The sequence below is a fragment of the Dermacentor variabilis genome, chromosome 3 (assembly GCF_050947875.1).
Source record: "Dermacentor variabilis isolate Ectoservices chromosome 3, ASM5094787v1, whole genome shotgun sequence".
NCBI lineage: Eukaryota > Metazoa > Arthropoda > Arachnida > Ixodida > Ixodidae > Dermacentor > Dermacentor variabilis.
The window spans coordinates 165,719,888-165,740,696 of NC_134570.1; the positions used below are offsets into that span (position 1 = coordinate 165,719,888).

A 20,809-nucleotide genomic window follows, 5' to 3' on the forward strand; every position below is an offset into this window, starting at 1 on the left:
AAAATGAACTAAGAATGCCAGGGCTCCTAATGAGACACCTGTTATTATAATTATGAAGTTTACATGTAGCATATACAGTCAAACCCACTTATACTGATACCAGTTTTGACAATCCATATATCAAACACACAATGAGCAGCCAATGCGGCATCAACTTGTGTGCATATTCTATGGTGAAATAAATAGAGGTGTGCTAATATCAAATAGTAGATTTAAAACTCGAATATTGAATCAAATCATGAAAAAAAGGACGAATATAGAATCAGAAATTGAATATCAGAAAATTTTTCACAAAATTTAATCCTTACAAATTTTGGGCAAGAAAATACCTATTGCTGCTACATACACTGCATAACAAGAATATAGCAAGCAATCAATAACTTAGGTACATATTAACGAAGAGATACAGTATGGTCTACACTTATTAAAGAGAATACCAAATTAGTGTGTCAACACTGATTACAGCTCAGCTCTAGCATATTGTTTTAGTAAAGTGTTTTTATCAATAAATTTCTGTTGAATAGAATGAAGTACTTTTCTCCCTCTGAAATTAATGAGTTTGCAACATTCTGTTGCACTGAATATCAATGAGATTCTCAGTTTAATAGTGGACCTGCATTTTCTTTTATTTATTGCATAGAAAGTTTTGCTCTCCCGTTTTTCGCCAAAATGCAGAAGGGCTGTCCCAACTTTACGGCAGGTGGTTTATTGTAAGGACAATCTACCTGACAGACGACAGGACTGCACAGAACGAATAGGACTTGTTCACTGCTTCATGTGTAGCTGGCATTGACGGTAGAGAGCAGGCTCCCTCCATGCCGTTTATTTAGCATGATTTTGCCACCTCTGAAAGAATCTGAAATCTGGAGGGTCACCGCAAGTTCATGACGCTCACTGCAAGTTCGCGACCAACCCCCTCTCCTCCTGCTCCTCCTCGTTTATCCACCGTCTGTCGCGTTCACTTGCGAGTCAGTTTGTCAGCTCTCGGAGTGTCACGACGCGGCTGCTACGGATAGACCTTGGTCGATTCGGCATCAAGCTGTAACTTTAGTCGCCAACGCCCGATGAAACAGTGCCAATTAGGTCAAACGGCTGAGGCAGTGTGATCGTGACGAAAATTTGTCGCTGGCTCGCATGGTAACGGGCTGCAAGTCGTTGCGGAACGCTTGTAGCTAATATGTCCACGGGGGGGGGGGGGGTTCATCAGTGGTCGGTCCCGAGATAACGGGTGCGGGTCAGATTGGCGGCCATTGAAGTGCCATGAAGTTCGTCCGCGCACGCATCCAACTTGGTCTGCATCCCTATTGGTGGCTAATCAGCCTGACCATTGCACTTTACGAAATACGCACTACTTTTGTCTTTTGTTGACATTTTCTGTTCACGTCGCATTATTGTTTCGGTCGATCCTGTCGACTCGAGCAAACTTTGTACCAACAGATGTGGGGCCAGCAGACGCGGGGCCAGCAGACGCGGTGCCATTTTATGAATTGCAGCGTTAGCACGTTGTGTGCGATCCCTGCATCGGGCCGACGTTGGGGAGCACTCGCAGCGACAAGGTCCGGTACCATGTCAGCCAGGGCAGTCAGGCTGACGTGGTATCGCAGCGCACTCTGCGCTGCTTTGTGCTGAGTGAAATGCTCGCTTCGGTGGCATCATGCACCATGGGCTCCGCGGCACACGCAACATGTGGAACTGCACAAGTCTCTACAACGAATACAATAGAACCCACTTATAACAACATTCAACTGCCACGAAAATTCCATTGTTACAACCGATAATTGTTATAACCGGTTGCATGAAAAAAATTAAAATAGGGGATGGCAGAGGTCTTGTGAGAAGACTATAATGGCAGGGAGGCCAGTGCCCCTCCCTACCACCTCCTTCCATCCGGGGCTGATGATTGTGTTCACTTGTTTAACTTCCTGTAACTCTGCTTCCTAAGCGCTTAGATCACATGAAACAAGCCATGGCTGTTCGTGTTCAAGAATGGCATTGCTATAACAACTGCAAAGAGAGGTCACGGGCAGCAGGTGACATGTGAACTCTGCTGACACATCGATTTGGTGGCCCCAAAAGCAGCCTTTCAAAAAATTTGGATGATGCTGTGTGCACTACGGAGTGCACCCCTGCCGGAAATGGCGATGTGCACGATGCATAGGTACCATCTAGGGAATGACAATTCTCGCATTGGCGAAACCAAGTCACACACTTTTTTACCAGCTTTGTAGTCCTTGACAATACCGCAATTCATTTCCAAATATATAGGAGTGCGCTTTTATTCACCGGCAACATCCTGCATTGCCGATGATCAGTGGGTGGATCAGCCATTTCACGTCTCGGCGGCGTGTCAAGCTAGGCTGAGAAACCGCGTAGCCAGGAAAGACTTCGACACAACTAATAAAAATGAGCATGAGTGACATAATCCGTTGGCAGAAGTGCGCAGATTGAGGGGTCAGCGAGCAATCTGGGAGCAGCGCAGATGGCATGGTCCATTCATGTTTCAGAGAGACGGTGGCGCGGCGCAAAGTTATGGGCGCAGCCCATTCGTGTTCAGAGGGGTGGAAGGGCGATGGGCGAGAAGCACGTGAGGCTGGCGATGTGAAGAAGGCTGGAAAATGAGCATGCGGCAGTCATTGGGCAGGCGAGCGATCATACAGCGGCTCAAATTTCTCTTTTTTTTCGTTTCAAGGATTTTGGATTTCATTACCTTTCAGCATGGGCACCCAGCAGTGAGACTTCATTGTTACAACAGATAATGTGGCATGGCGGCATTGTAGAAAAGCAGGTTATTTCACCATAGAAAACATACAAAAGTTGATGGTGCAGCACTGTTATAACCAATACACTGTTAAAACCGGTATTGTTATAAGTGGGTTCGACTGTACATAGAATATCCTAAAGATTATTTGACACAACATGCGGCGTGAAACAGGTGTCTTCTATTGCTACCACATATTGACAAGCCGCGTGCTTGTCAATACGTGGTGCAGTCACGCTTAAGTAGAGTTACATACCTGCAGCCACATTCAGTATGCTTCTGTATTTGCTTTTCAAGTATGCAAGCCTGGAAAAAGCATGCTCACATGCATATGCTGTAGAAAACTGAAACAAAAGCTTTACAGCCATCTCATGGAGAAGGAGAAACATACCCGCCATGGTGGCGTAGTGGCTTTGGTGTTGTGCTGCTAAGCCCGAGGTTGCGGGATCGAATCCTGGCCACAGCGGCCGCATTTCAATGGGGGCGAAATGCAAAAATATTTGTTTACTGTGCACTGGGCACACATTAAAGAACCCTAGGTGGTCAAGATTAATCTGGAGTCTCCCACTATGGCGTTGCCTCATGATCATATTGTGGTTTTGGTACATACAACCAAGAATTCAATTTAATTAAGGGGAAACATTTCTGCAGTTCCCAACCAGAATGCCTCAAGGCTTGCAGTAGCCATGCCTGGAGAAAAAAACAAAAAACAATTTTTTTTTTTTTTTGGATATGGCTTTTGCAAACGCCCAGAGATGGCTTTGCGGAACCCCTGGGGTCTGCGGACCCCCATTTGGGAACCACTGCCTTAGAGCATGCACGACCTAATGACACAAGTTGGCGGGAAAACAGCTAGTTTGTTAGTTAGGCCGGACGGCTAGACAGACAGACAGACAGCCTTGAGAAAGTGAGTGAACCCAAAGAATGCTAACCGCATTAAAAAGAACCGCGATTTGCTGCACCTGCCTGTGCACCTACCTGTGTGCAGCACACCTTTGTCACACCCATCTTTGTTGCGTGACGTAACCTGCACAATAAGCCTTCATCGCCTCACCCAGCACATCATCTGCCAGCATCACATGCCTTTCTCCATGTCCATTTCACCCCTCTGACGTCGACGCAGTCGACTCGTGTATTGGAAGGGTGGAAGGGAGACAGGAGAAGAGCCCGCAAGGCCAGCAATGTGCACAGTGAGGTGATGGAGCGTGGGGTGCATGGCACAACAAAGGTGGGTGGCACAAAAATGTGCAGTGCGAAAGTGGGTGTGGGTGGATGCAGCAACTCACATTTTAATGTGATTAGCACTCTTCGCCTACTCCATGCGTTTTGAGCCTATCTATCTATCTAGCCTATCACGCTCACCCAGTGGCCCAATTTGTCGACAAGTTTGGGTATGTGATTGTGGCCATGATGGCGCGCTGATCACCCCATCATCATCATTCCATTTTCGTGATCTGACTCTCATCTTGCTGTCATTGTCACACCTTCTACACGACCCAGTGGTCAAACTTGTCAAACAGCTTGGGCCAGTTGGTGTGTGCTCGGGATTATGATGCCATCGTGGTCATTGCACCGTTGCCATTCCAGTTTTTTCATCCGATTCATATCACGCCATCGTCATCATACAGGTTTCATAATACAGTCCTTCTCATGCTATGGTCGTCATAAAGTTGTCATGCATTCATTTTCATACCGCTGTTGTGATGCCGTGGCAGCCGTTCCATCACCGTGATTCCAACTTTGTCACTGAACTCTAATCATGCCACTGTCATCAAACAGTCATTGTCATACTGTTCTCATCATTCCATCAATGTTAATTTTTATTTACCCTCCTATTCTAATCAAGCTGTCACCCTTCAATTGTGATTATGTCGCAATTGCCATGCCATCGTCAGGCCATTGCTGTCACTGCGTCTTTGTCATACAGTCGTCGTGACGTATTCATTGTCATGTTGTAGTGATGCCATCGCAGTCATACAATTGTCATACTGCTGTTTTACTATCGTCATCACTTCAGTAACGTCACTGTATTGTTGTCATTCCTTTTTCGTCGTTCTATCGTAATTATGCTGTAAGCATTCAATCATGATTATGGTGCTGTTGTCATGCCATCATCGAAATTGTGTCACAATCAGACAGTGGCTATCGTGCAACCGTTGTCATACCTCTGTCATCATGACGTCACGGTCATGCCATTACCGTTATTCTAACTTCATTATCTGGTTTTCGTCATACCATCGTCATCATACACTCATTGTTATCCCATTGTCTTCACATCATAGTTGTCACATTGTCGCCGTTATAGCTATGAATAGAATTATAGAATAGAATTTTAGAATAGTTATAGAATTTTCATCTCACTGTTGCCATACAGCCTTTGTCGTGTCATTCTTCTTCGTCATTTCAGCACCGTCACTGCGTCCACGTCATACAGTCATCATACTGCCATGCTCATGGATGATCTTGGCAAGAAAGCGCCACAGCAAAGTGGGGCGATACTAAAAAATGTTGCGCATTAAATGTCTCAGAATGAGCACTACAGATGTTAAATAAACGTGACTTCAGAAATACGATGTGGCCACATTGCTTGAATGCTAATCGCACTACCATTGACAGTTATCGCAAAGCAAGACCTGCCTCAATATTTTTTCAAGGATTTTGCATTTTTTCTTTAAGGCACAGACACCCTCTAGCCAGATGTAATAGTTACAAATCACTGATAATGTGGCAAGGAAACACACATTAAGCAGTTTATTATACCATAGAATATTTGTACTTCCTTCTATCTAATTAAAATGTTAGGATGTTTGTCTCCCTTGTTTTCTTTTGCGCCACCTGGTTATAACAATTATCGGTTATAACAATGGAATTTTCTTGGCAGTGAAATACAGTCGTTAACTTGTAAATTGGACACTGATAATCCTGACATACTTGGTTATTTGGACAGCTTCGCGGCACCACCAATGGCCCCATAAACTTAATGTGTAAAGACCACCGATATTTTGGACAGCTGCCAGCCCTACATTCAATTATCCGGAATCCGTCCATGGCTGTACTGAATGCTGACTTTGCCACCATTGTCTCCTCTGGCAACCTCAACGAGAGATCAAGTATGGCCTCAGAGATCACACGACAGATGGTAGTCTCCGAGGCCTAGCATTGGTCGCTGCTCTATGCTTCACAGATTTAAATGCTAACGCCAATTTTGGAGGCTTTGCGTGAATTGTGAGGTCGCATCAATATTGTGGCCATCACATCCTATTCCGGCACCCCCACGTATGGCCCGCTATCATGATTTTGTTTGTTGAGTTGGCTTTGGAACAGCGTTTTGCCATGCTGCATGTTTGTTTAGTTTGCATTCCAGACAGCACTCTGCTGGCTCGAAGAAGTGTTTCTCGTGAAGTTATAGACAGGCCACGTCAAATGGCACCAACGGTGCCCTTGCTGTCCGTATGTGCCTGACTCCACAACTGAAGGGGCTGAACTGTCGTCGACCATGACAAGCTCAAATGCGGACATCATTGATGACGTGCTAGGCTGCAGTGTGCTGATTCCTGTCACCGTTGCAGCTGAAGACTTTGCAACCATCGACAGCGCGGTTTCGTTGTGTGCCGAACTGAAAAATGATGAAATAACTGAGCAAGTTCTCCCAACGTCAAAAGCGACTCCGACTCGGATGATGACGTGCCATATACTCTGGAGCTTTCACATGCGGATCTCACCCTTTGCAGTCCTTGCATCAGTGGAAAGAGCCACTCAAAACTGGCAGAAGTAAAGGCCCGAAAGTGGAAGTGTGTGCAGCAAAGCATTGACCACTTGTTCCTTGCACAGGGGCCTTACAACGTAAATGAAGTGATTTTTTTATATATATTTGTTTTTTCGGACATTGGATAGTTTTGACTTATTTACGTTCCACATGGAGTCAGAATTATCGGCCATTGAATGTATTGTTATAAGAGAGTTTGACTACATAACACTTTCTACTCTACTACTTTACTACTTTACCCTGCAGTAGTCAAGCAACGAGCTTGTAGCAAGGATATATTATTCTAACTTCCCTTAGTTTTCAAGCCATTGGTAACTGTGCCTAAAAGGGCAACATTTACGTCAAGAAAACAGGGCACATTCTTCTTGGACGTTCAGGTGTCATTCATATACATCATGTACGCAATATAAAGTGTTATACAAAGCAAAAATCAAATAATTGTATAATGTTCTCACTTACATCTGCCAGTGTCTCCTGTGGGTTACCCAAGTCTTCAAACTGTAAGCAACAGGAAAAAAAGAAGACACAGAGACATTTATGAAGTTTCCAGAAAATAATGAAAGTTTAAAAAAAAAAACAGAATGGTCGATGGACGCTGGTAAAATTTTGAAAATAATTTTATTGTACATTAAAAAGAAAAAGAAAGAGAGAAAAAAAGAAGGCCACAGGGTTTCAGACATCAGGCTCAGACCATGATTTAAAAACATTAAGGAACCCATGAATCCATTTTACAAGCTGTGCTGCCCCGACCTGCCTTGACAAATAAAGAGAAATAAAGAAAAAAAAAAGATAGCCTGTAGTCAAGAAAGTGAAGCACTAACATCAGCATCATATTAAGAAATATGATAGCCATGGCATAGTATTAGTATTGTATTTGTGGCCAGTGATACAGGTGTACAAGCTATCATTCCACCACATAGCAGACACTAAATAGAAACACTAATTAAATTTCAACTTACCTCCATATTCATAATTGCATCTGAACTTGAAGACCTTTCTTGAGTTGACTTAAATGATGGCTGGCATGAACGTTCCCAAAACACTTATTGCATTTCTTTTGGTGCATTCATGACAGGCATCATTTAAATAAAGTCAAGCATGAGCTTCAAATTAAGATGCATTTCTCAATGCAGGGTTAATATTGTGTACTCTTTCAAAACTACACTTTTTATACTCTAGCAGTAATTGGTTGATCATAAGAAGATAAAATAAAGTTCAAAGACCCATTCCTTAAATTTCGCACTAAAACATCCCGTGAACGTGACGTCACAGATTTCCGAGCACCTTTTTTCCATATTTGGCCTGTCTGTGCCAAATACGTTCTTGCTATAGTTGCTAAGTTTAGCCTGTGGCTCCCTCAGAATAAAATGCAGTTCATCTCTTACCGGTAAGAAATTAATTAGGTCTGACTAGACAGCGTAATAATCCATGATGTCATGGTGAGTTGGTGCAAGAATTTCGCAAGGTGGCATCACCAGCCATCTTTTTCTTTTGCACCTTTTCTGGCTTACCATGCCTCTTTTGACAGGAAAAGTGTCATTTTTGGTATAGTAATTATGTGATTTACTAACACAGCTTAACTTATTTCTGTTTAGAGTCTCTTTACTATTGGCACAGAGCACTGTTAAGTCAAGGCATGCTTACCTGTCGCCATTTTTTCTGAGGGACTGTCTGCTTTGCATACTTCGTGACATCTATCCTGTGTCCAGCTGGAATAAAACATAGAAAGCATCAGAAAGTTTGGGGGGGGGGGGGGGACAGAGAGAGAGAAAGTATGTGAAATTCAATTCTTCCCTGAAGACTGCAACACCATACTGTGCGAAAGCAGTCAAAATAACATCACAGTTTTAGTTGTGAAGTAACCCAATCCAGTTTGCAAATGTGGCTGCAGGGACACATTTGAAGTCTAAGCGAGCCATTGACCAAGCAATGGTGTTGCAAAGCATAAGCTAGTATGCTAGTTCATTATATATACAGTAGAACCTTGTTGATATGTTCCCGTTACGTACATTTTCCCGGCGCCAATGTTTGCAATCAAGAACAAAAAAAAAATGTAGAGGACGTTTAAGCTTTGCCTTTAAGAGTGGAACGTGATAGCATTCAAAGACCCCTGACTGCTTTTCATGCTTCCAACTGCAGCTTATTTAACTGTAACGTTTACCAGGAAATGCTGGTGGCGAATGCTATGCATGAAGGCAAGCTTTCTGGTAGAAACGCGGCCTCTTGCATGGGTTGATCTCCTGTTATTGTTTCGCACTTTTAATATTTCAGTCTGAGAAGAGCTAATAAAATACATGCGCTGTTGGTGTTTTTTTTCCATTACATTTGTTTGTGGGCTGTCATTCTCAAAATTGCAAGGAATAGCCTTGTAAACAATCAAAGATGAAGTCTGAGCAACTTTGGTGGTAGAAGAGTGGTTGGTTATGTGTGCTTAGAAATTCTTTTTGCCGAAGCACCATCCGACGCTGGATGCGGGGCACCAACACTGCATTTTCTGCGACACGGGGCCCTTAACGCTCTTGCGTTAAAATGACCCAATGGAGTTATGCTCATCTTTTACCGGTTCATACGTTTTCAGAACATACAAGTTTTCGGCACCAATGTTAAATACATCGCCAAACTGCGATCGTATGATGTGGTTTCTGGCAGCTAGAGCCCATGTAAACAAGAAAATGTGCTAGGCATGCGCGATCGACAACAGTATATAGCTTCCCGCCGTGGCAGCTCCACCGCAATACTCGCCCGCCTTTCCCACGTGAACACGCCGGCACGCACTCGGTTTCTCATTTCGGTACCAGCAAATCTTTTTCCGGCACTGTCGCATGCATTCACAGCTACCACAGCCAATCCTATTGCGATAACCATCTTCATTTATCTGTTTCGCAGTGTGTGATACTGTCGGAAGCGTAGTGCACGCTTTTAAGAGGAGGCAACCGAAACGCAGCACCGTTCCCTGCTGCAGACTGTGATTGTATACATTTTACGGCTACTAGATCCCATGTGAACAAGGCGCGAGGCATGCGCGATCAAGAACAATATTATAGCCGCCCATCTCACGTGAAAACGCTGGCGCGCCCAGTTTCTTGTTTCGGTATCAACAAATCTCTGTCTGGGTTGTCGTATGCCGCATTCACAGCAATCGCTGCCAAATCGCCGTGTGTAGTGCTATTGGTAGGGTACTGCACGCTTTTAGTAGGTGACAATAGAATCCCGCCGCCATTCCCTGCTGCAGGCGGCACGATATGGGCATCACGTTTCGCTTTGGCAGCATCCGGCATCAATGATGCTTCAGTAAACACTTAACATTCTCTTAGTACTTGCTTTGAGACATTGCATTTTACATGGGAAAAAAGGCTTGGTATTTGGTTGGTGTCAACGTTATAAATCTGTGTTAGAAGGCCACTGCTCAGCGAAGCTTTCACCACAATTTTTATTAATCCGGTGAGTTGTCCTAGTCAAATATGACCACTTTCGGGGTATGTTTGATTCGCCTGCACCACTTGAACCAGTTCATGAGGTGCTGCACCGTGCCATTTGTTTCAGCAGTGCAGCAATGGCGCTCACGGAACCATGATGTTTGTTTTAAAAGGTGCAGGAAAGGTGCAGGGCTGGTTTATGATTTTGCTGTACCCACTCCACTGTCGGTGCTGACTCGGTGCAGGCGTACAGGTGCAAAGCAGCGGCGCAGCAGACGACACAGCATACAGGCACGAGCACCATTAAAACCACGCTTACGCACGTCTGATGTGTCTACGCAAGTGTGGTGCGTATTCACACCCCAGAAGCTGATCATACCTGCAGTTCAGGACCTCTCAAACTTACACACTCTGTGCACATTAGTCTGACATAACAACGCCTGCACTGTGTGTGCACCTTTGCATTCGAGTTGCACAATTTCTGAACTGCTCGTGAACCGCCGTGAACTGGTTAACAGTGATGCAGGCGAATTGAAGAGACCCTATTAATGCATAACAGGAAGAGTTAGGCGTGCATTCTGTCTGAAAAGGTTGTTACTACTTTCATCGTTCTCTGAAACAAGCCCCCATAAAACGCTATCGCCCATGGCTGTTATGACGCCCATGACGTCATGTATGGTATGCACTTAATTCACAAATACTAACAGCAATCACCTGAAAGAAAACTTTTGTGGTTAAGATCGAGAGCCAATCAATTGCAAGCGATGGAATATTTCCTAAACGCCCTCAGTAGCCTTTACAGACAATATGCCACACCTCTAGCGCAACAGAAGCAACCAACTGTCATTATGGCGAGGCACGCATTGTTCGCGAAACACAGCAGTTTGAAATTGCAACCATAAAACAGCTCCTTACAGCGTTAATTACAATGCCTAAAGTATACTCGAGGCACTACAGTGCAGCTTAGGCTGCCTTGAAAAGGAAAATTCAAACACATTCTGCCTCACCATGTCTTGATCCTGCGTTGTTTAATTATACAAATGGAAAACTATTCGCTTCATCGGTATATAAAAGAGAACCTCGCATATTTTCATAAAAAAGACATCATAAGCCTCAAATCAGTTCACTTGATTTTTTACTTTCACCGGTGAATAATGTCTTTAATATGCCCCATACTACTAATGAACGAGGCTTGGGCTTCTTTCTGACTGCAGCCATATGGTCCAAAAAGCATATTTCACTCAAAGATTTGTGCCGCGCAGCCTGTGGCAGTTTGCCAAACAGATTCGTTATGTCTGTTCCTCAAACAACAATCACCAGTAAATTGCTCAAGTGAGTTGAATGTGCGGCACAGAAATAGGAATAAATATTGGTACATTCCGTTCCCCATGCTGCAAACAGCTGTAAGCCTCAACTAGCTTTATTTCAAATTATCGCTACATTAAGTAGTGAAGAATGGCCTAATTTTGTGAAGCAGTTAAAGAAGCAAGTGGTATGTATTGGTAGAATATAAACTGCAGTGTTAGTGAAGACCTCATGTTACTGCCGAGCATTTCTGTGAAGAAATGTAAAAATGCAATATTATACCATGAACTACTCGTCATGACAAAACCTCTTTTAGCAGGCTACAGTAAAGGTAAATATTGCAGAAGTCATTTGAAGCCAGTGTCTGTGACATATTTGTCACACCACGGCAGGTATGGTATCTTAACTGGATTGTTATATGCTATGTTTTTGCATTAATGCTTCTGTTATTCACATGACTACCACTGCAAAGTGCAGATCTGTGCAGGAAAAACCCGTAGTGGGCTGGTCTGAGCTCCTTTGGCTGGCACTGTAGCATTGCCTTTGAGAAATATATTGTCATCTAGGAAATAAGCTCTCTGAATAAATTTTCGCTAACAAAGATGTCGTAAAAATATATTTGTGACAACCATTATAAGTATACAAGCATGGGTAATGAGCGCGAGCAAACGGAAACACTGTAGAAGGCACCCGGACACCGCAAGAACTGCAGCAGACAACAGGTGCAAGTCTGTGCCCTGATGTCACGCGAGCGGTGCTTGCAGCGCCCCTGTAGGTCGTCCTCGGGGCTAATAGGGCTATTCACTAGTCAAGCTGCCCAAGACTGGGTGTTTGTACAGTGTCAGGTGTTGCCAGAGGTTCATTGCAAACATAGAGCTTTCATTTGTTAATTTGGGCACATCTGTGTTTCTTGCTGCAGTGCTCGGTGCCCTTTGAGGGTATATCTGCAAGCAGTGGCATGCCAGAAGGGTGCATAAAAAGTCTTGGTGTGCATGCTCACCCATGAAGCTGTGGTGCTTGTTCAGTGCTTGCTTCATATCCTGTTCCTTCTGGAAGCCCAGGTAGGCAATGCCTACAGATAGAAGAGCATGCAAGAACAACCATTAAATAACCCTGCATTCACATCATGGCCCGATGACTGCTACACCGGCACTCATTCACATTCATACTTGCATCCTTTGTCACTCACTTGCACTCACACTCATGCCTTTAAAATGAGTAATGCGTGAGTGTCCTGACCTATTGGTCTGCTATGACTGATTAGTTTGTTTAAGGAATAATTTTGATAAAAGCAAGTCCTCTTCATTTTTACCAAAGCAAATTAAATTACCATGCAAAACGATCACAATTGCTTTTGAGCGGGTGCCCTATGAATGAAAAAATTGCAGTTGACACAATATAGGTATTCAGAATGGGAAAGCTCAGTAGTGTGCAGTTAATATGGCACTGAATGTCATGCCAAAGAATGCCAGAAATGAAGAAAATCAGTTTCATTTGACGAGTTCCCATTCCACTCCTGGACCTGTACTAACTACAGGCAGCATTTTCAGAGAATGGTGAGGATGGCCCCACTGACAGTATCAGGTTGATGGAGTACCTACATCCCAAAGCAACACCCCCGCTATGAGAGACTCGGGTTCTTTAATGTGCGCCCAAAGCGTGGTACACGAGCTTTTTTTGAATTCCAGCGCCATCAGAATGTCCCCGCCATGGTTGGAAATTGCACACATGACCCCGTGCTCGGAAAAAGTGCTCCACAACCAATTGGCCACAGTGGCGGTTATCAAGGCGAGTGTGCCCAGCAACAACAGCACTTTTTTAGAACTTTCGAGGGAGGTGGTACAACAACAACCCTATTCAGCGGGTACGCCTGCTGAAATTAAAAACACCGGTTCTCTCCAGTGCTATATTCAAGTGGCATGACCAGCTGCTCTCTGAGGTGACAATCTACACCGACCTCAGGATACCTAGTATCAAGAACTTCAACTGCCCAAAGAACTCACCTTTAACCCTTGGTGGAAGTCGCATGCTGGCCACCTTGGCAGGTTTGAAGAAGTCCTTGATTTGTTTCTTAGGTGCAAAGGAGGGAAAAGTGGAAAGAGAAGAAATAAACAACAATGCGTACCCATGCTGCACTGTACACATTGCATTTGCACGCCAAAGCTTGGGTGCCTTTCTCTGAGCTCTCCTCACTGCCTTTTCACTCACCCTTTTGCACTTGTAAGGCAGGCCCTTGACCTTTAATGTGTAGGCAAACTCTTGTACTGGCAGCTTGGGCTGCATGCACGAACAGGGAGGAGAACAACAACATAAACAAAAAGCACTTGGCACAACACTGCTACTAAGGCAATCAAATCTTGGCACAGGCCAAATTGTTAGTAATTTGAGTGCACAAACCACTTTTTTTTTTTACGAGGCACAAAAACCAAATGAACAGACAGCAGAGTATAAGTACTGAGAGCAAAATGACCCCTCAGATGAGTAACTCCGGCGAAGACAATGTAATTTATATGCCCATTTCATCCCACATTTTAAAGTGACAAAACAATAGGCAATAAAGGTGAGCTTTTAATAGCGCCCATAACAGTCGTTCCCCACTAACAATGATAACGATGACAATGGCGATGATGTGCACAATGAATGATAACGCCAATGATGGCCCCACCACAATGACAACACCACTGCCAAAACATAGCACACGTCAAGGAAAATGGAGAAACTCCTAGGTGAGGATAAATCAGAATCTTCTTTTAAGGTGGCTCCTTCTTGTGCCAAGGAAATTGGATGATAAACATGATGATAATACTGGTTAGAGATGCCATGAAAACTGAAAGAACCTTAAGAACTGCTGGTATCAAGAGCATGAAAGTTATGTGAACGTAATGAAGGAGAAAATTATAAGGCATTGACAAGCACAGTGTGTAAACATCAGGATCCGTGCAACAGGAAAATCAACACAAGCAGAGCAGGAAACGAAGACCCCAGCTGCATCAGTGTAATACTGGTGCAATTCAAATATTGGTGCAAAGAGAAATGGAACTGGCCTAAGGAGGCACAGCATCATCAAGCACAGGCTTTAGTTTAGAAACTGCACCGTGAGTTATAAGAGGTGAAGTAGCAGAGGGCTCTGGATTAATTTATACCACCTGTAATTCTTTAATATGCACTAAAATCTAAAGAGAGAGAGCGAGATAAATTGTGAAGAGGAAGAGGCACTATTTTCTGCAACCCACTAAGGAGCAAGGCATGAACATTCTTGCATTTTGCCTTCTTCGAAATGTTGCTGCCGCGAGTCGAAATCGAATCTATGACCTTGTGCTCACCAGCGAAACGCCACACATATTAAGCAACCGTGGTGGGTAGTAAGGGAAGTTGAGGAGCGAAATGAGCGAGCGGCAAGGATAATGAGAAAGAAGTTAATCAAAAACAATGATCGTGCGTGAAAATATGATCCCGCTCTCCAAAGTAAAACTAGAATGGTGTGCATGGCAGAGAATCCATATTTTCCTACCTTTTGTTTTTGCTGCGGAACTTGCTGCTTGTCACTCTTTTTGGTCTGAAAAGAAAAGAGAGAAAGGTGAAGTAAAGTTGAATAAAACAAGAACCATTATTCAATGCAAGGACGCCCAAGTTGGTCTCGAAATTTTGTTAAGCAAACATGGAGAAATTGAAGAATTCAAGCAATGCAGTCCACTAAGAAGATACAGTAGAACCTCGTTGATATGATCCCATTTCGTATGATCTTCAGGATTAACATTCAGGATTGAGAGTACAAAGAATGACACAATACAGTTGTGCATCCTTCTTAGTGGTTACTATGTTCCAAGAAAACATGATCTTTCGACACCAATGTGGTCAGTACATTGCAAAACTGCGATCATATGATACGATTCCTAGTCGCTAAGCCCCACGTGAACAAGAAAAGGTACGCAACAAGCATGAACGTGAGTAGCAGGCGCCTGCCATGGCAGCCTCCCTGCAGTACTCACCCACTCATGTCATGTGAAAATGCTGGCCCACACTCAGTTTCCTGTTCCAGTATAAGCAAATTTCCTAGCGGGTCGTCACACATTGCATTTACAGCTACCGACGAAACCCTCATTGCAATAAGCATCTTCACCTATTTATTCCACAGCGTGTGTGGTGTGGCACCGTTGAAAGCATACTGCATGCTTTTAATAGGTGATAATCCAAATGTGCCGACGTTCCCTGCTGCAGACGGTGTAACGTCAGCTCGATGCGTGTCGGCACATGGTGCTGTAACAATTCATGCCGAGCGGGCACATCAAAACTTCCTGCCAAAATGTCCTGCTCAAGGAAGCTGCCGATCTAGGCCGAATTTGAGGAGCGCAAATGTAAGCTTGCCGAAGCCACAAAAATGGCAATACGTGTCTCGGGTCGCTCAGGCCACACCAGTTCTGCGTGCGTCGGCATCTCGTGCTACGACGATTTGAGCAACACTTCGCATTACACAGACAGTCGAGTCTGCCAAATTTTTCAGTGACTTGGGAGTGTATGTTTTCTCAGTTAGTACATTATTTCTCATGAATGTCTTTTTGTCAAAAAAAAAAAAGTCCGAACAAGCTTCTACTGTACTTGCAGAATTTCAGTGTCCCCACATGCTATAGTACATATGGAGTGCCACAGCTTTATAACTTTCAAGAGTACGTCCCCATATGCTTATAGCTTGTTTGTGACAAATATTGCAATAACAAAAAAATTTGCTATCTGAGCAACACATTTTACGTTAGAGTTAGAAATTGAAAAAAAAAATAAAGAAAGAAAATGACACAGGATATGTAAGAAAGAGGTGCCATAATGCAGAAAATTGATGCACTAGACATAACAAACAGCAGCTGCCATTATACAAAAAAGAGCTAAAGCTTCTACATTAGGCAGTACTGCAGTACAACATGCAGCATTGTTATACAGTTTTCAAGACAGGAAACAAAGTCAAGGAGCACCATAATACAAAGCCCTAAAGCTCACAGGGTCTAGTCTAATGAGGCTTAGTCTACCAGTCATTCTGGATGAGTGTACTGGCAAGCTTACCTCATTGCTTGCAGGAGTCTTGTTGGAGACATCTATGGAAAAAAGAAAATGATAGCACAACATTCATAAATTACAACTTGATCTAGCTAGTGTGATTGACTATGACTGTTGTTTGAAGATCTCCCAGCATTTGTTCTTTGTCAAGAAGTTACTTATTTACCAAGAAAATTACAGCTGAAGACAGTGCGTCTGTTGAACGAGTAGTGAGACAAAAAGTCAGAATTGTACAAGCAGTCTCAGAATAAATGAATGGATAATACCATCTGGTTAAATACAATAAGCACACACTACACATCACAGCCTCCAAGACTGCAGTGCCGAAGCCAGCTGTCTCAGAGGCCATGCTAGGCAGTAAGAGAGGACTGCAGAGTGAAGGTGCCACATTTTCATGAATAGCACTGATGGAGCTTACAAAAATAAGCAAGGAAATGTTCTATTAAAAAATGATGCTATGGACATTCTGCCAATACATCACTTCAGCTTGGTTTACTGCTAGCCTCTGGTGCCCCTGTGAAAGGATAAAGCCGAGACCTTCAGCTTCCCCTTCGTCTTGGTCCTCCTTGTCACTGGCTACCGAGTCGGAAGGCGGCACCGCCTTGGCTGGCTTGACTTTCTTGGCATCTCCGTCAACAGTTGGAGCACATGTGTCATTGTCCCAGGTGGCTTTGTTGTGCGTGCCATGCACTTGAAGGAACTCTTCAAACTCCTCATTGCCTTCCAGCTAAGAGGGCACACACAGGCACACATCAGAACACCACATATACTTTTCCCAGTCAATCCTTTATTTGCTATAACACTAAGCAGACGAGGTGGCCTATGATAGCTGAGGCGGTCTACAATAGCTGCCACACTTGTTCACTCTAATATGAATCGCACAAAGCCGACTCAGACAGCTATAGCATTACAGTTTGCAATTAATTTGGCTTACTCTCCATTTAGCACCACTACCACGCTTGGTTATCAACTTTAACAAGCTGTCGGTAGTAGCAAAACAGGGTCGAGATAGCATAACGATTCCTTTCTGATGTTGTTCTTTCCTGCGCTTCGGCAGTGGTCTGACTGGCACTGTGCTTACATTATTACCAAGAGTGGCCAGTCGTGGCTAATGCAAGATAACAAAAATATAATAAAGAAAATTAACATTAAACTGGGGCCGAGGTCGTTAGGCTATTCAGCAAGCAACTATAACTGTATGATGGCATAAAACACGGGTAAACGCAGCTGCAAGTTTACGGAAATGCCTCACAAATTGGTCCCTGTCAAGCTGTCTTGCGCATTGTAGGAGATGGTTTTATCAAGACATGTATCACAATTATCTACCACCTGTCGCTACCCCATAGAACACTGAGACCGAGTGAATGTACATTATCCTCATAGCATTTCAGCCATTTGCACTGATGCGTACAAAATGGTCCAGGCCAGCTACAAGCATGTCCCCGACAAGGTTTTCAGCAGTGTTCCACGTGAGTACATGACCAATGTAATGTGGCGTGGTGTCACTTGGTAGACGGAAATCACAGCACGTCTGTGGCCTCCTTTGTTAAACTTAACAGCATCAGTACTGACAGCTCACACCAGAAAAACAGTAACAAATCATTGCTAATAGTATACATTGAAATAACACACAGCATAATTTTACTATTCCCCGTTTTGTCAACGTGACTACAAGCAAATGGCAAAACTGAAAGAAGTGTGAAGTGGTGCCAAGTTGTTGCACTAACTATACAAATCATGCAAGCACAAGATGCTCTCCCCCTTACACATTCTGTGTGGGTGCACGTTGGAACAGCTATTTTAGTGAATGCAATGGTTTAGTTTATGTCGATCCCAGATATATTGAACTTCAAGGGGATCGTGAAATACTGGATATATAGATAATCTGAAATATATACCATAAGCCTATCTGAAGCTTATCTGAGAACTCTACATGTCTCAGGAGAATTTCCGGAGATCGTGAAAAGCGGGAACTTGCCGATTTGCTTCTCAAAGGCCATGTCGAAGCACAAAAGTTTACTTACTTCTTGCTCAAGAATGTTTCAATTCACTTGCATTGCGGAATGGTTTTTCATATACTAATCGCAACATTTACTCTAAAAGCCCACATCACCCGAACTTGAGACTGCAGTGCGCCTCGAGCATGTCAAAGTACTTGTGCATTTTTATTCAAGAAAATGCAGAAATGAATGCACTGTGGAAGCAAAGGAGCCTGTATAGATACACGAGTCGTGCCGTCTGTCGTGCTGACATCAGAGTGATTGTACAGAAAATTGCGTGTGAATGTGCTCAGCCACGTGTCTATTACAAAAGAGAGTTTTAGTGTGTCAGGTATATTGGCAAGCACGGGCGGTTTGGGCAGATTGCCGGATGAGCAGAGGTGTAAACGTGAGCAGCCAGAGTGGTAACACCACCTGGTGGTACACAGTTCAACTAGACAAACATACAGCTAATATTACAGTGGCCAAGTATATTCTACTTCGCTGCTGGCGTAAATTTTCGACAGTGGCATAATTGTGTTCATGATTATGCTGCTGTCAAAAATTTGCACCAGCTGTGGAATATATTTGGCCCTAGGTTTGTCTAATTGAGCTTTATATTGGAGTCTGAAATTTCAGACACCCTTGTACTTTAGCTCTGAGGGGTACGTGGTGGTGCCGCGAAGGTATCCGAATTGTTGAATGCCCAAAATTTGGTTGTTGACTGCATCCAAGTTTGATATATATGGGACCAACTTTGTGCTATATTAAACCTACCTAATAGTCACACCTTTGTACAAAAACTCACATCTTTCAAGAATTCATCCGCAAAACTTTTCCTTGGTGACGGCTCCTTGACTGGCTGCAAAAGAGGAAGGGGAAAAAAAACATATCAAACACATTTTATGGCTTTTACTTTTGGGCCTTCCCGTGAAAATGTATCATCTTTGACCTACGTATTATAAATGCATTCATGTTAACAAACTTGAAATTAAAAATAAAGAAAGAAAGAGACTTGGCAGCGTTAGATTCTCACAGTGTTTTTCTTAAAAAGAAATGACCAAATGCTTAGTAAAGTAGAATAGAGGCACAAACCTTGGAAATTAAACATTGAAGCTGACTTCTGGCCAATAATGTACAGATGCCATCCAATTCAGCAGTTTCTGATGCACCTAGACACTACAGCATAGATCAGCACTCGAAATGCCTCTTTTGATGGTTTTTCGCCTTTGTTAATGTCGCTTTTCATGTTTTATATATTGAAGCATTTGGTGCACTGTGAACAATCAATGCCTTGTTGAATGTTGGTGTGTCATTTCTGACTGACAGCGGAACACTGATGTACACATGACTATTTTATTGTGTTCCTTCTTTATCTCCGCATACCGCGTGAAATGTTCTACCAATGTGCTGCTATTTCACCAACCATATTTGGGCGAAATGTAGCTGCCTGAACGAATAACCAAGTGGAATGTATGCGCGCGTGTATACACCACCACATTAGCAATTTAAAGCAGTACCAACGTGACACTTTCGGCTTGTCACTTCTTTTATTTATAGTAGAATAATAACGGTTACTTTATTATTTTCCAATGATGACAGACATGCGAGAAGCATGTTGTAGAGCTTTTAAAAGTTTGGAAATACGTGCCAGTGTGCCTTTAAGTCACAGTACTAAGTGGCAAACATTGGTGTGAAAATATTAGTGGGACTAATTCAAACACTACGCAACGAGAGAAAAAAAAAAACCGGGTGCCCTTCCACTCTGTGAAGAAGGATGACCAGCGAAGCTCTGTATGTGGGCCCCTCAATGGCGAACTGCACCTCCGCCGCAGGTCGGCCCGGTATTTCACTATCTTTGGGATTAGCCCACGTATGGGGAGTGCTTAATGCCTGCTTCACCTCTGCTGTGGGTCGGCACAGCATTGCACTATCTTTGGGATTTTTTTCTACACGCAAACATGATCGTGCTGAAAGTAGTCCTTAACAGCGTCGCTGTAAAAGAAAGACTCAACCTAGCACAAGCAGGACAGCGAAAAGAGCATGAGACACAGATTGCACTGCATCGGTATTTTCTGTGCTTAGTTTGTCTACGCGTAAACAGAGCTCGACAAACCACAGTGACTAGTGAGCAGCTGGGGCCTGCATGCCCCATCCTTCTATGAGCACAAGCGGCTCACCTTGGGCTTTCTTGCCTCTGGGTGGAGACGTTGGTAGGCTGAACTGTCTGCAGAGTATTTGCTCCACGAGCGAGGCTTCTGGGAATCACCCAGTGCAGCACAGAGCTCCACCTGAACACCAAAATACAACAAAAAGAAGAGAGGTGAATGCATGTCACAATCAGAGAAATTGTGTGCAGCCAACTGACAGAAAAATACACCCTCAACTGGAAAGCTCTACACAAAAGTAGTAAAACATGCAAATATTTGCCACAAGTAATTAAAGTAAAAAGAACTGATCCCCAATAACACAGGCATGAAGATTTTTTATAAGAAAGTGGCTTGCCACGTTGGCTTAACCCTTGCAGTGCCAAGGACGA

General features: G+C 43.6%; 1 protein-coding gene across 1 annotated transcript in view; it reads right to left on the minus strand.

Moving 5' to 3' along the window:
* The window catches only part of LOC142576495 (putative RNA-binding protein 19), a 120,534-nt gene that overhangs the window by 89,977 nt on the left and 9,748 nt on the right, over window positions 1-20,809 (minus strand). Inside the window, exons 3-12 of the mRNA XM_075686644.1 lie at window positions 20,451-20,561; window positions 19,079-19,132; window positions 16,829-17,018; window positions 16,298-16,329; window positions 14,757-14,801; window positions 13,454-13,522; window positions 13,249-13,315; window positions 12,246-12,317; window positions 8,169-8,233; window positions 6,984-7,022 (exon numbers count right to left, since the gene is read on the minus strand). Coding sequence (XP_075542759.1) covers window positions 6,984-7,022; window positions 8,169-8,233; window positions 12,246-12,317; window positions 13,249-13,315; window positions 13,454-13,522; window positions 14,757-14,801; window positions 16,298-16,329; window positions 16,829-17,018; window positions 19,079-19,132; window positions 20,451-20,561 — 744 coding nt within the window. The remainder of the gene's footprint in view (window positions 1-6,983; window positions 7,023-8,168; window positions 8,234-12,245; window positions 12,318-13,248; window positions 13,316-13,453; window positions 13,523-14,756; window positions 14,802-16,297; window positions 16,330-16,828; window positions 17,019-19,078; window positions 19,133-20,450; window positions 20,562-20,809) is intronic.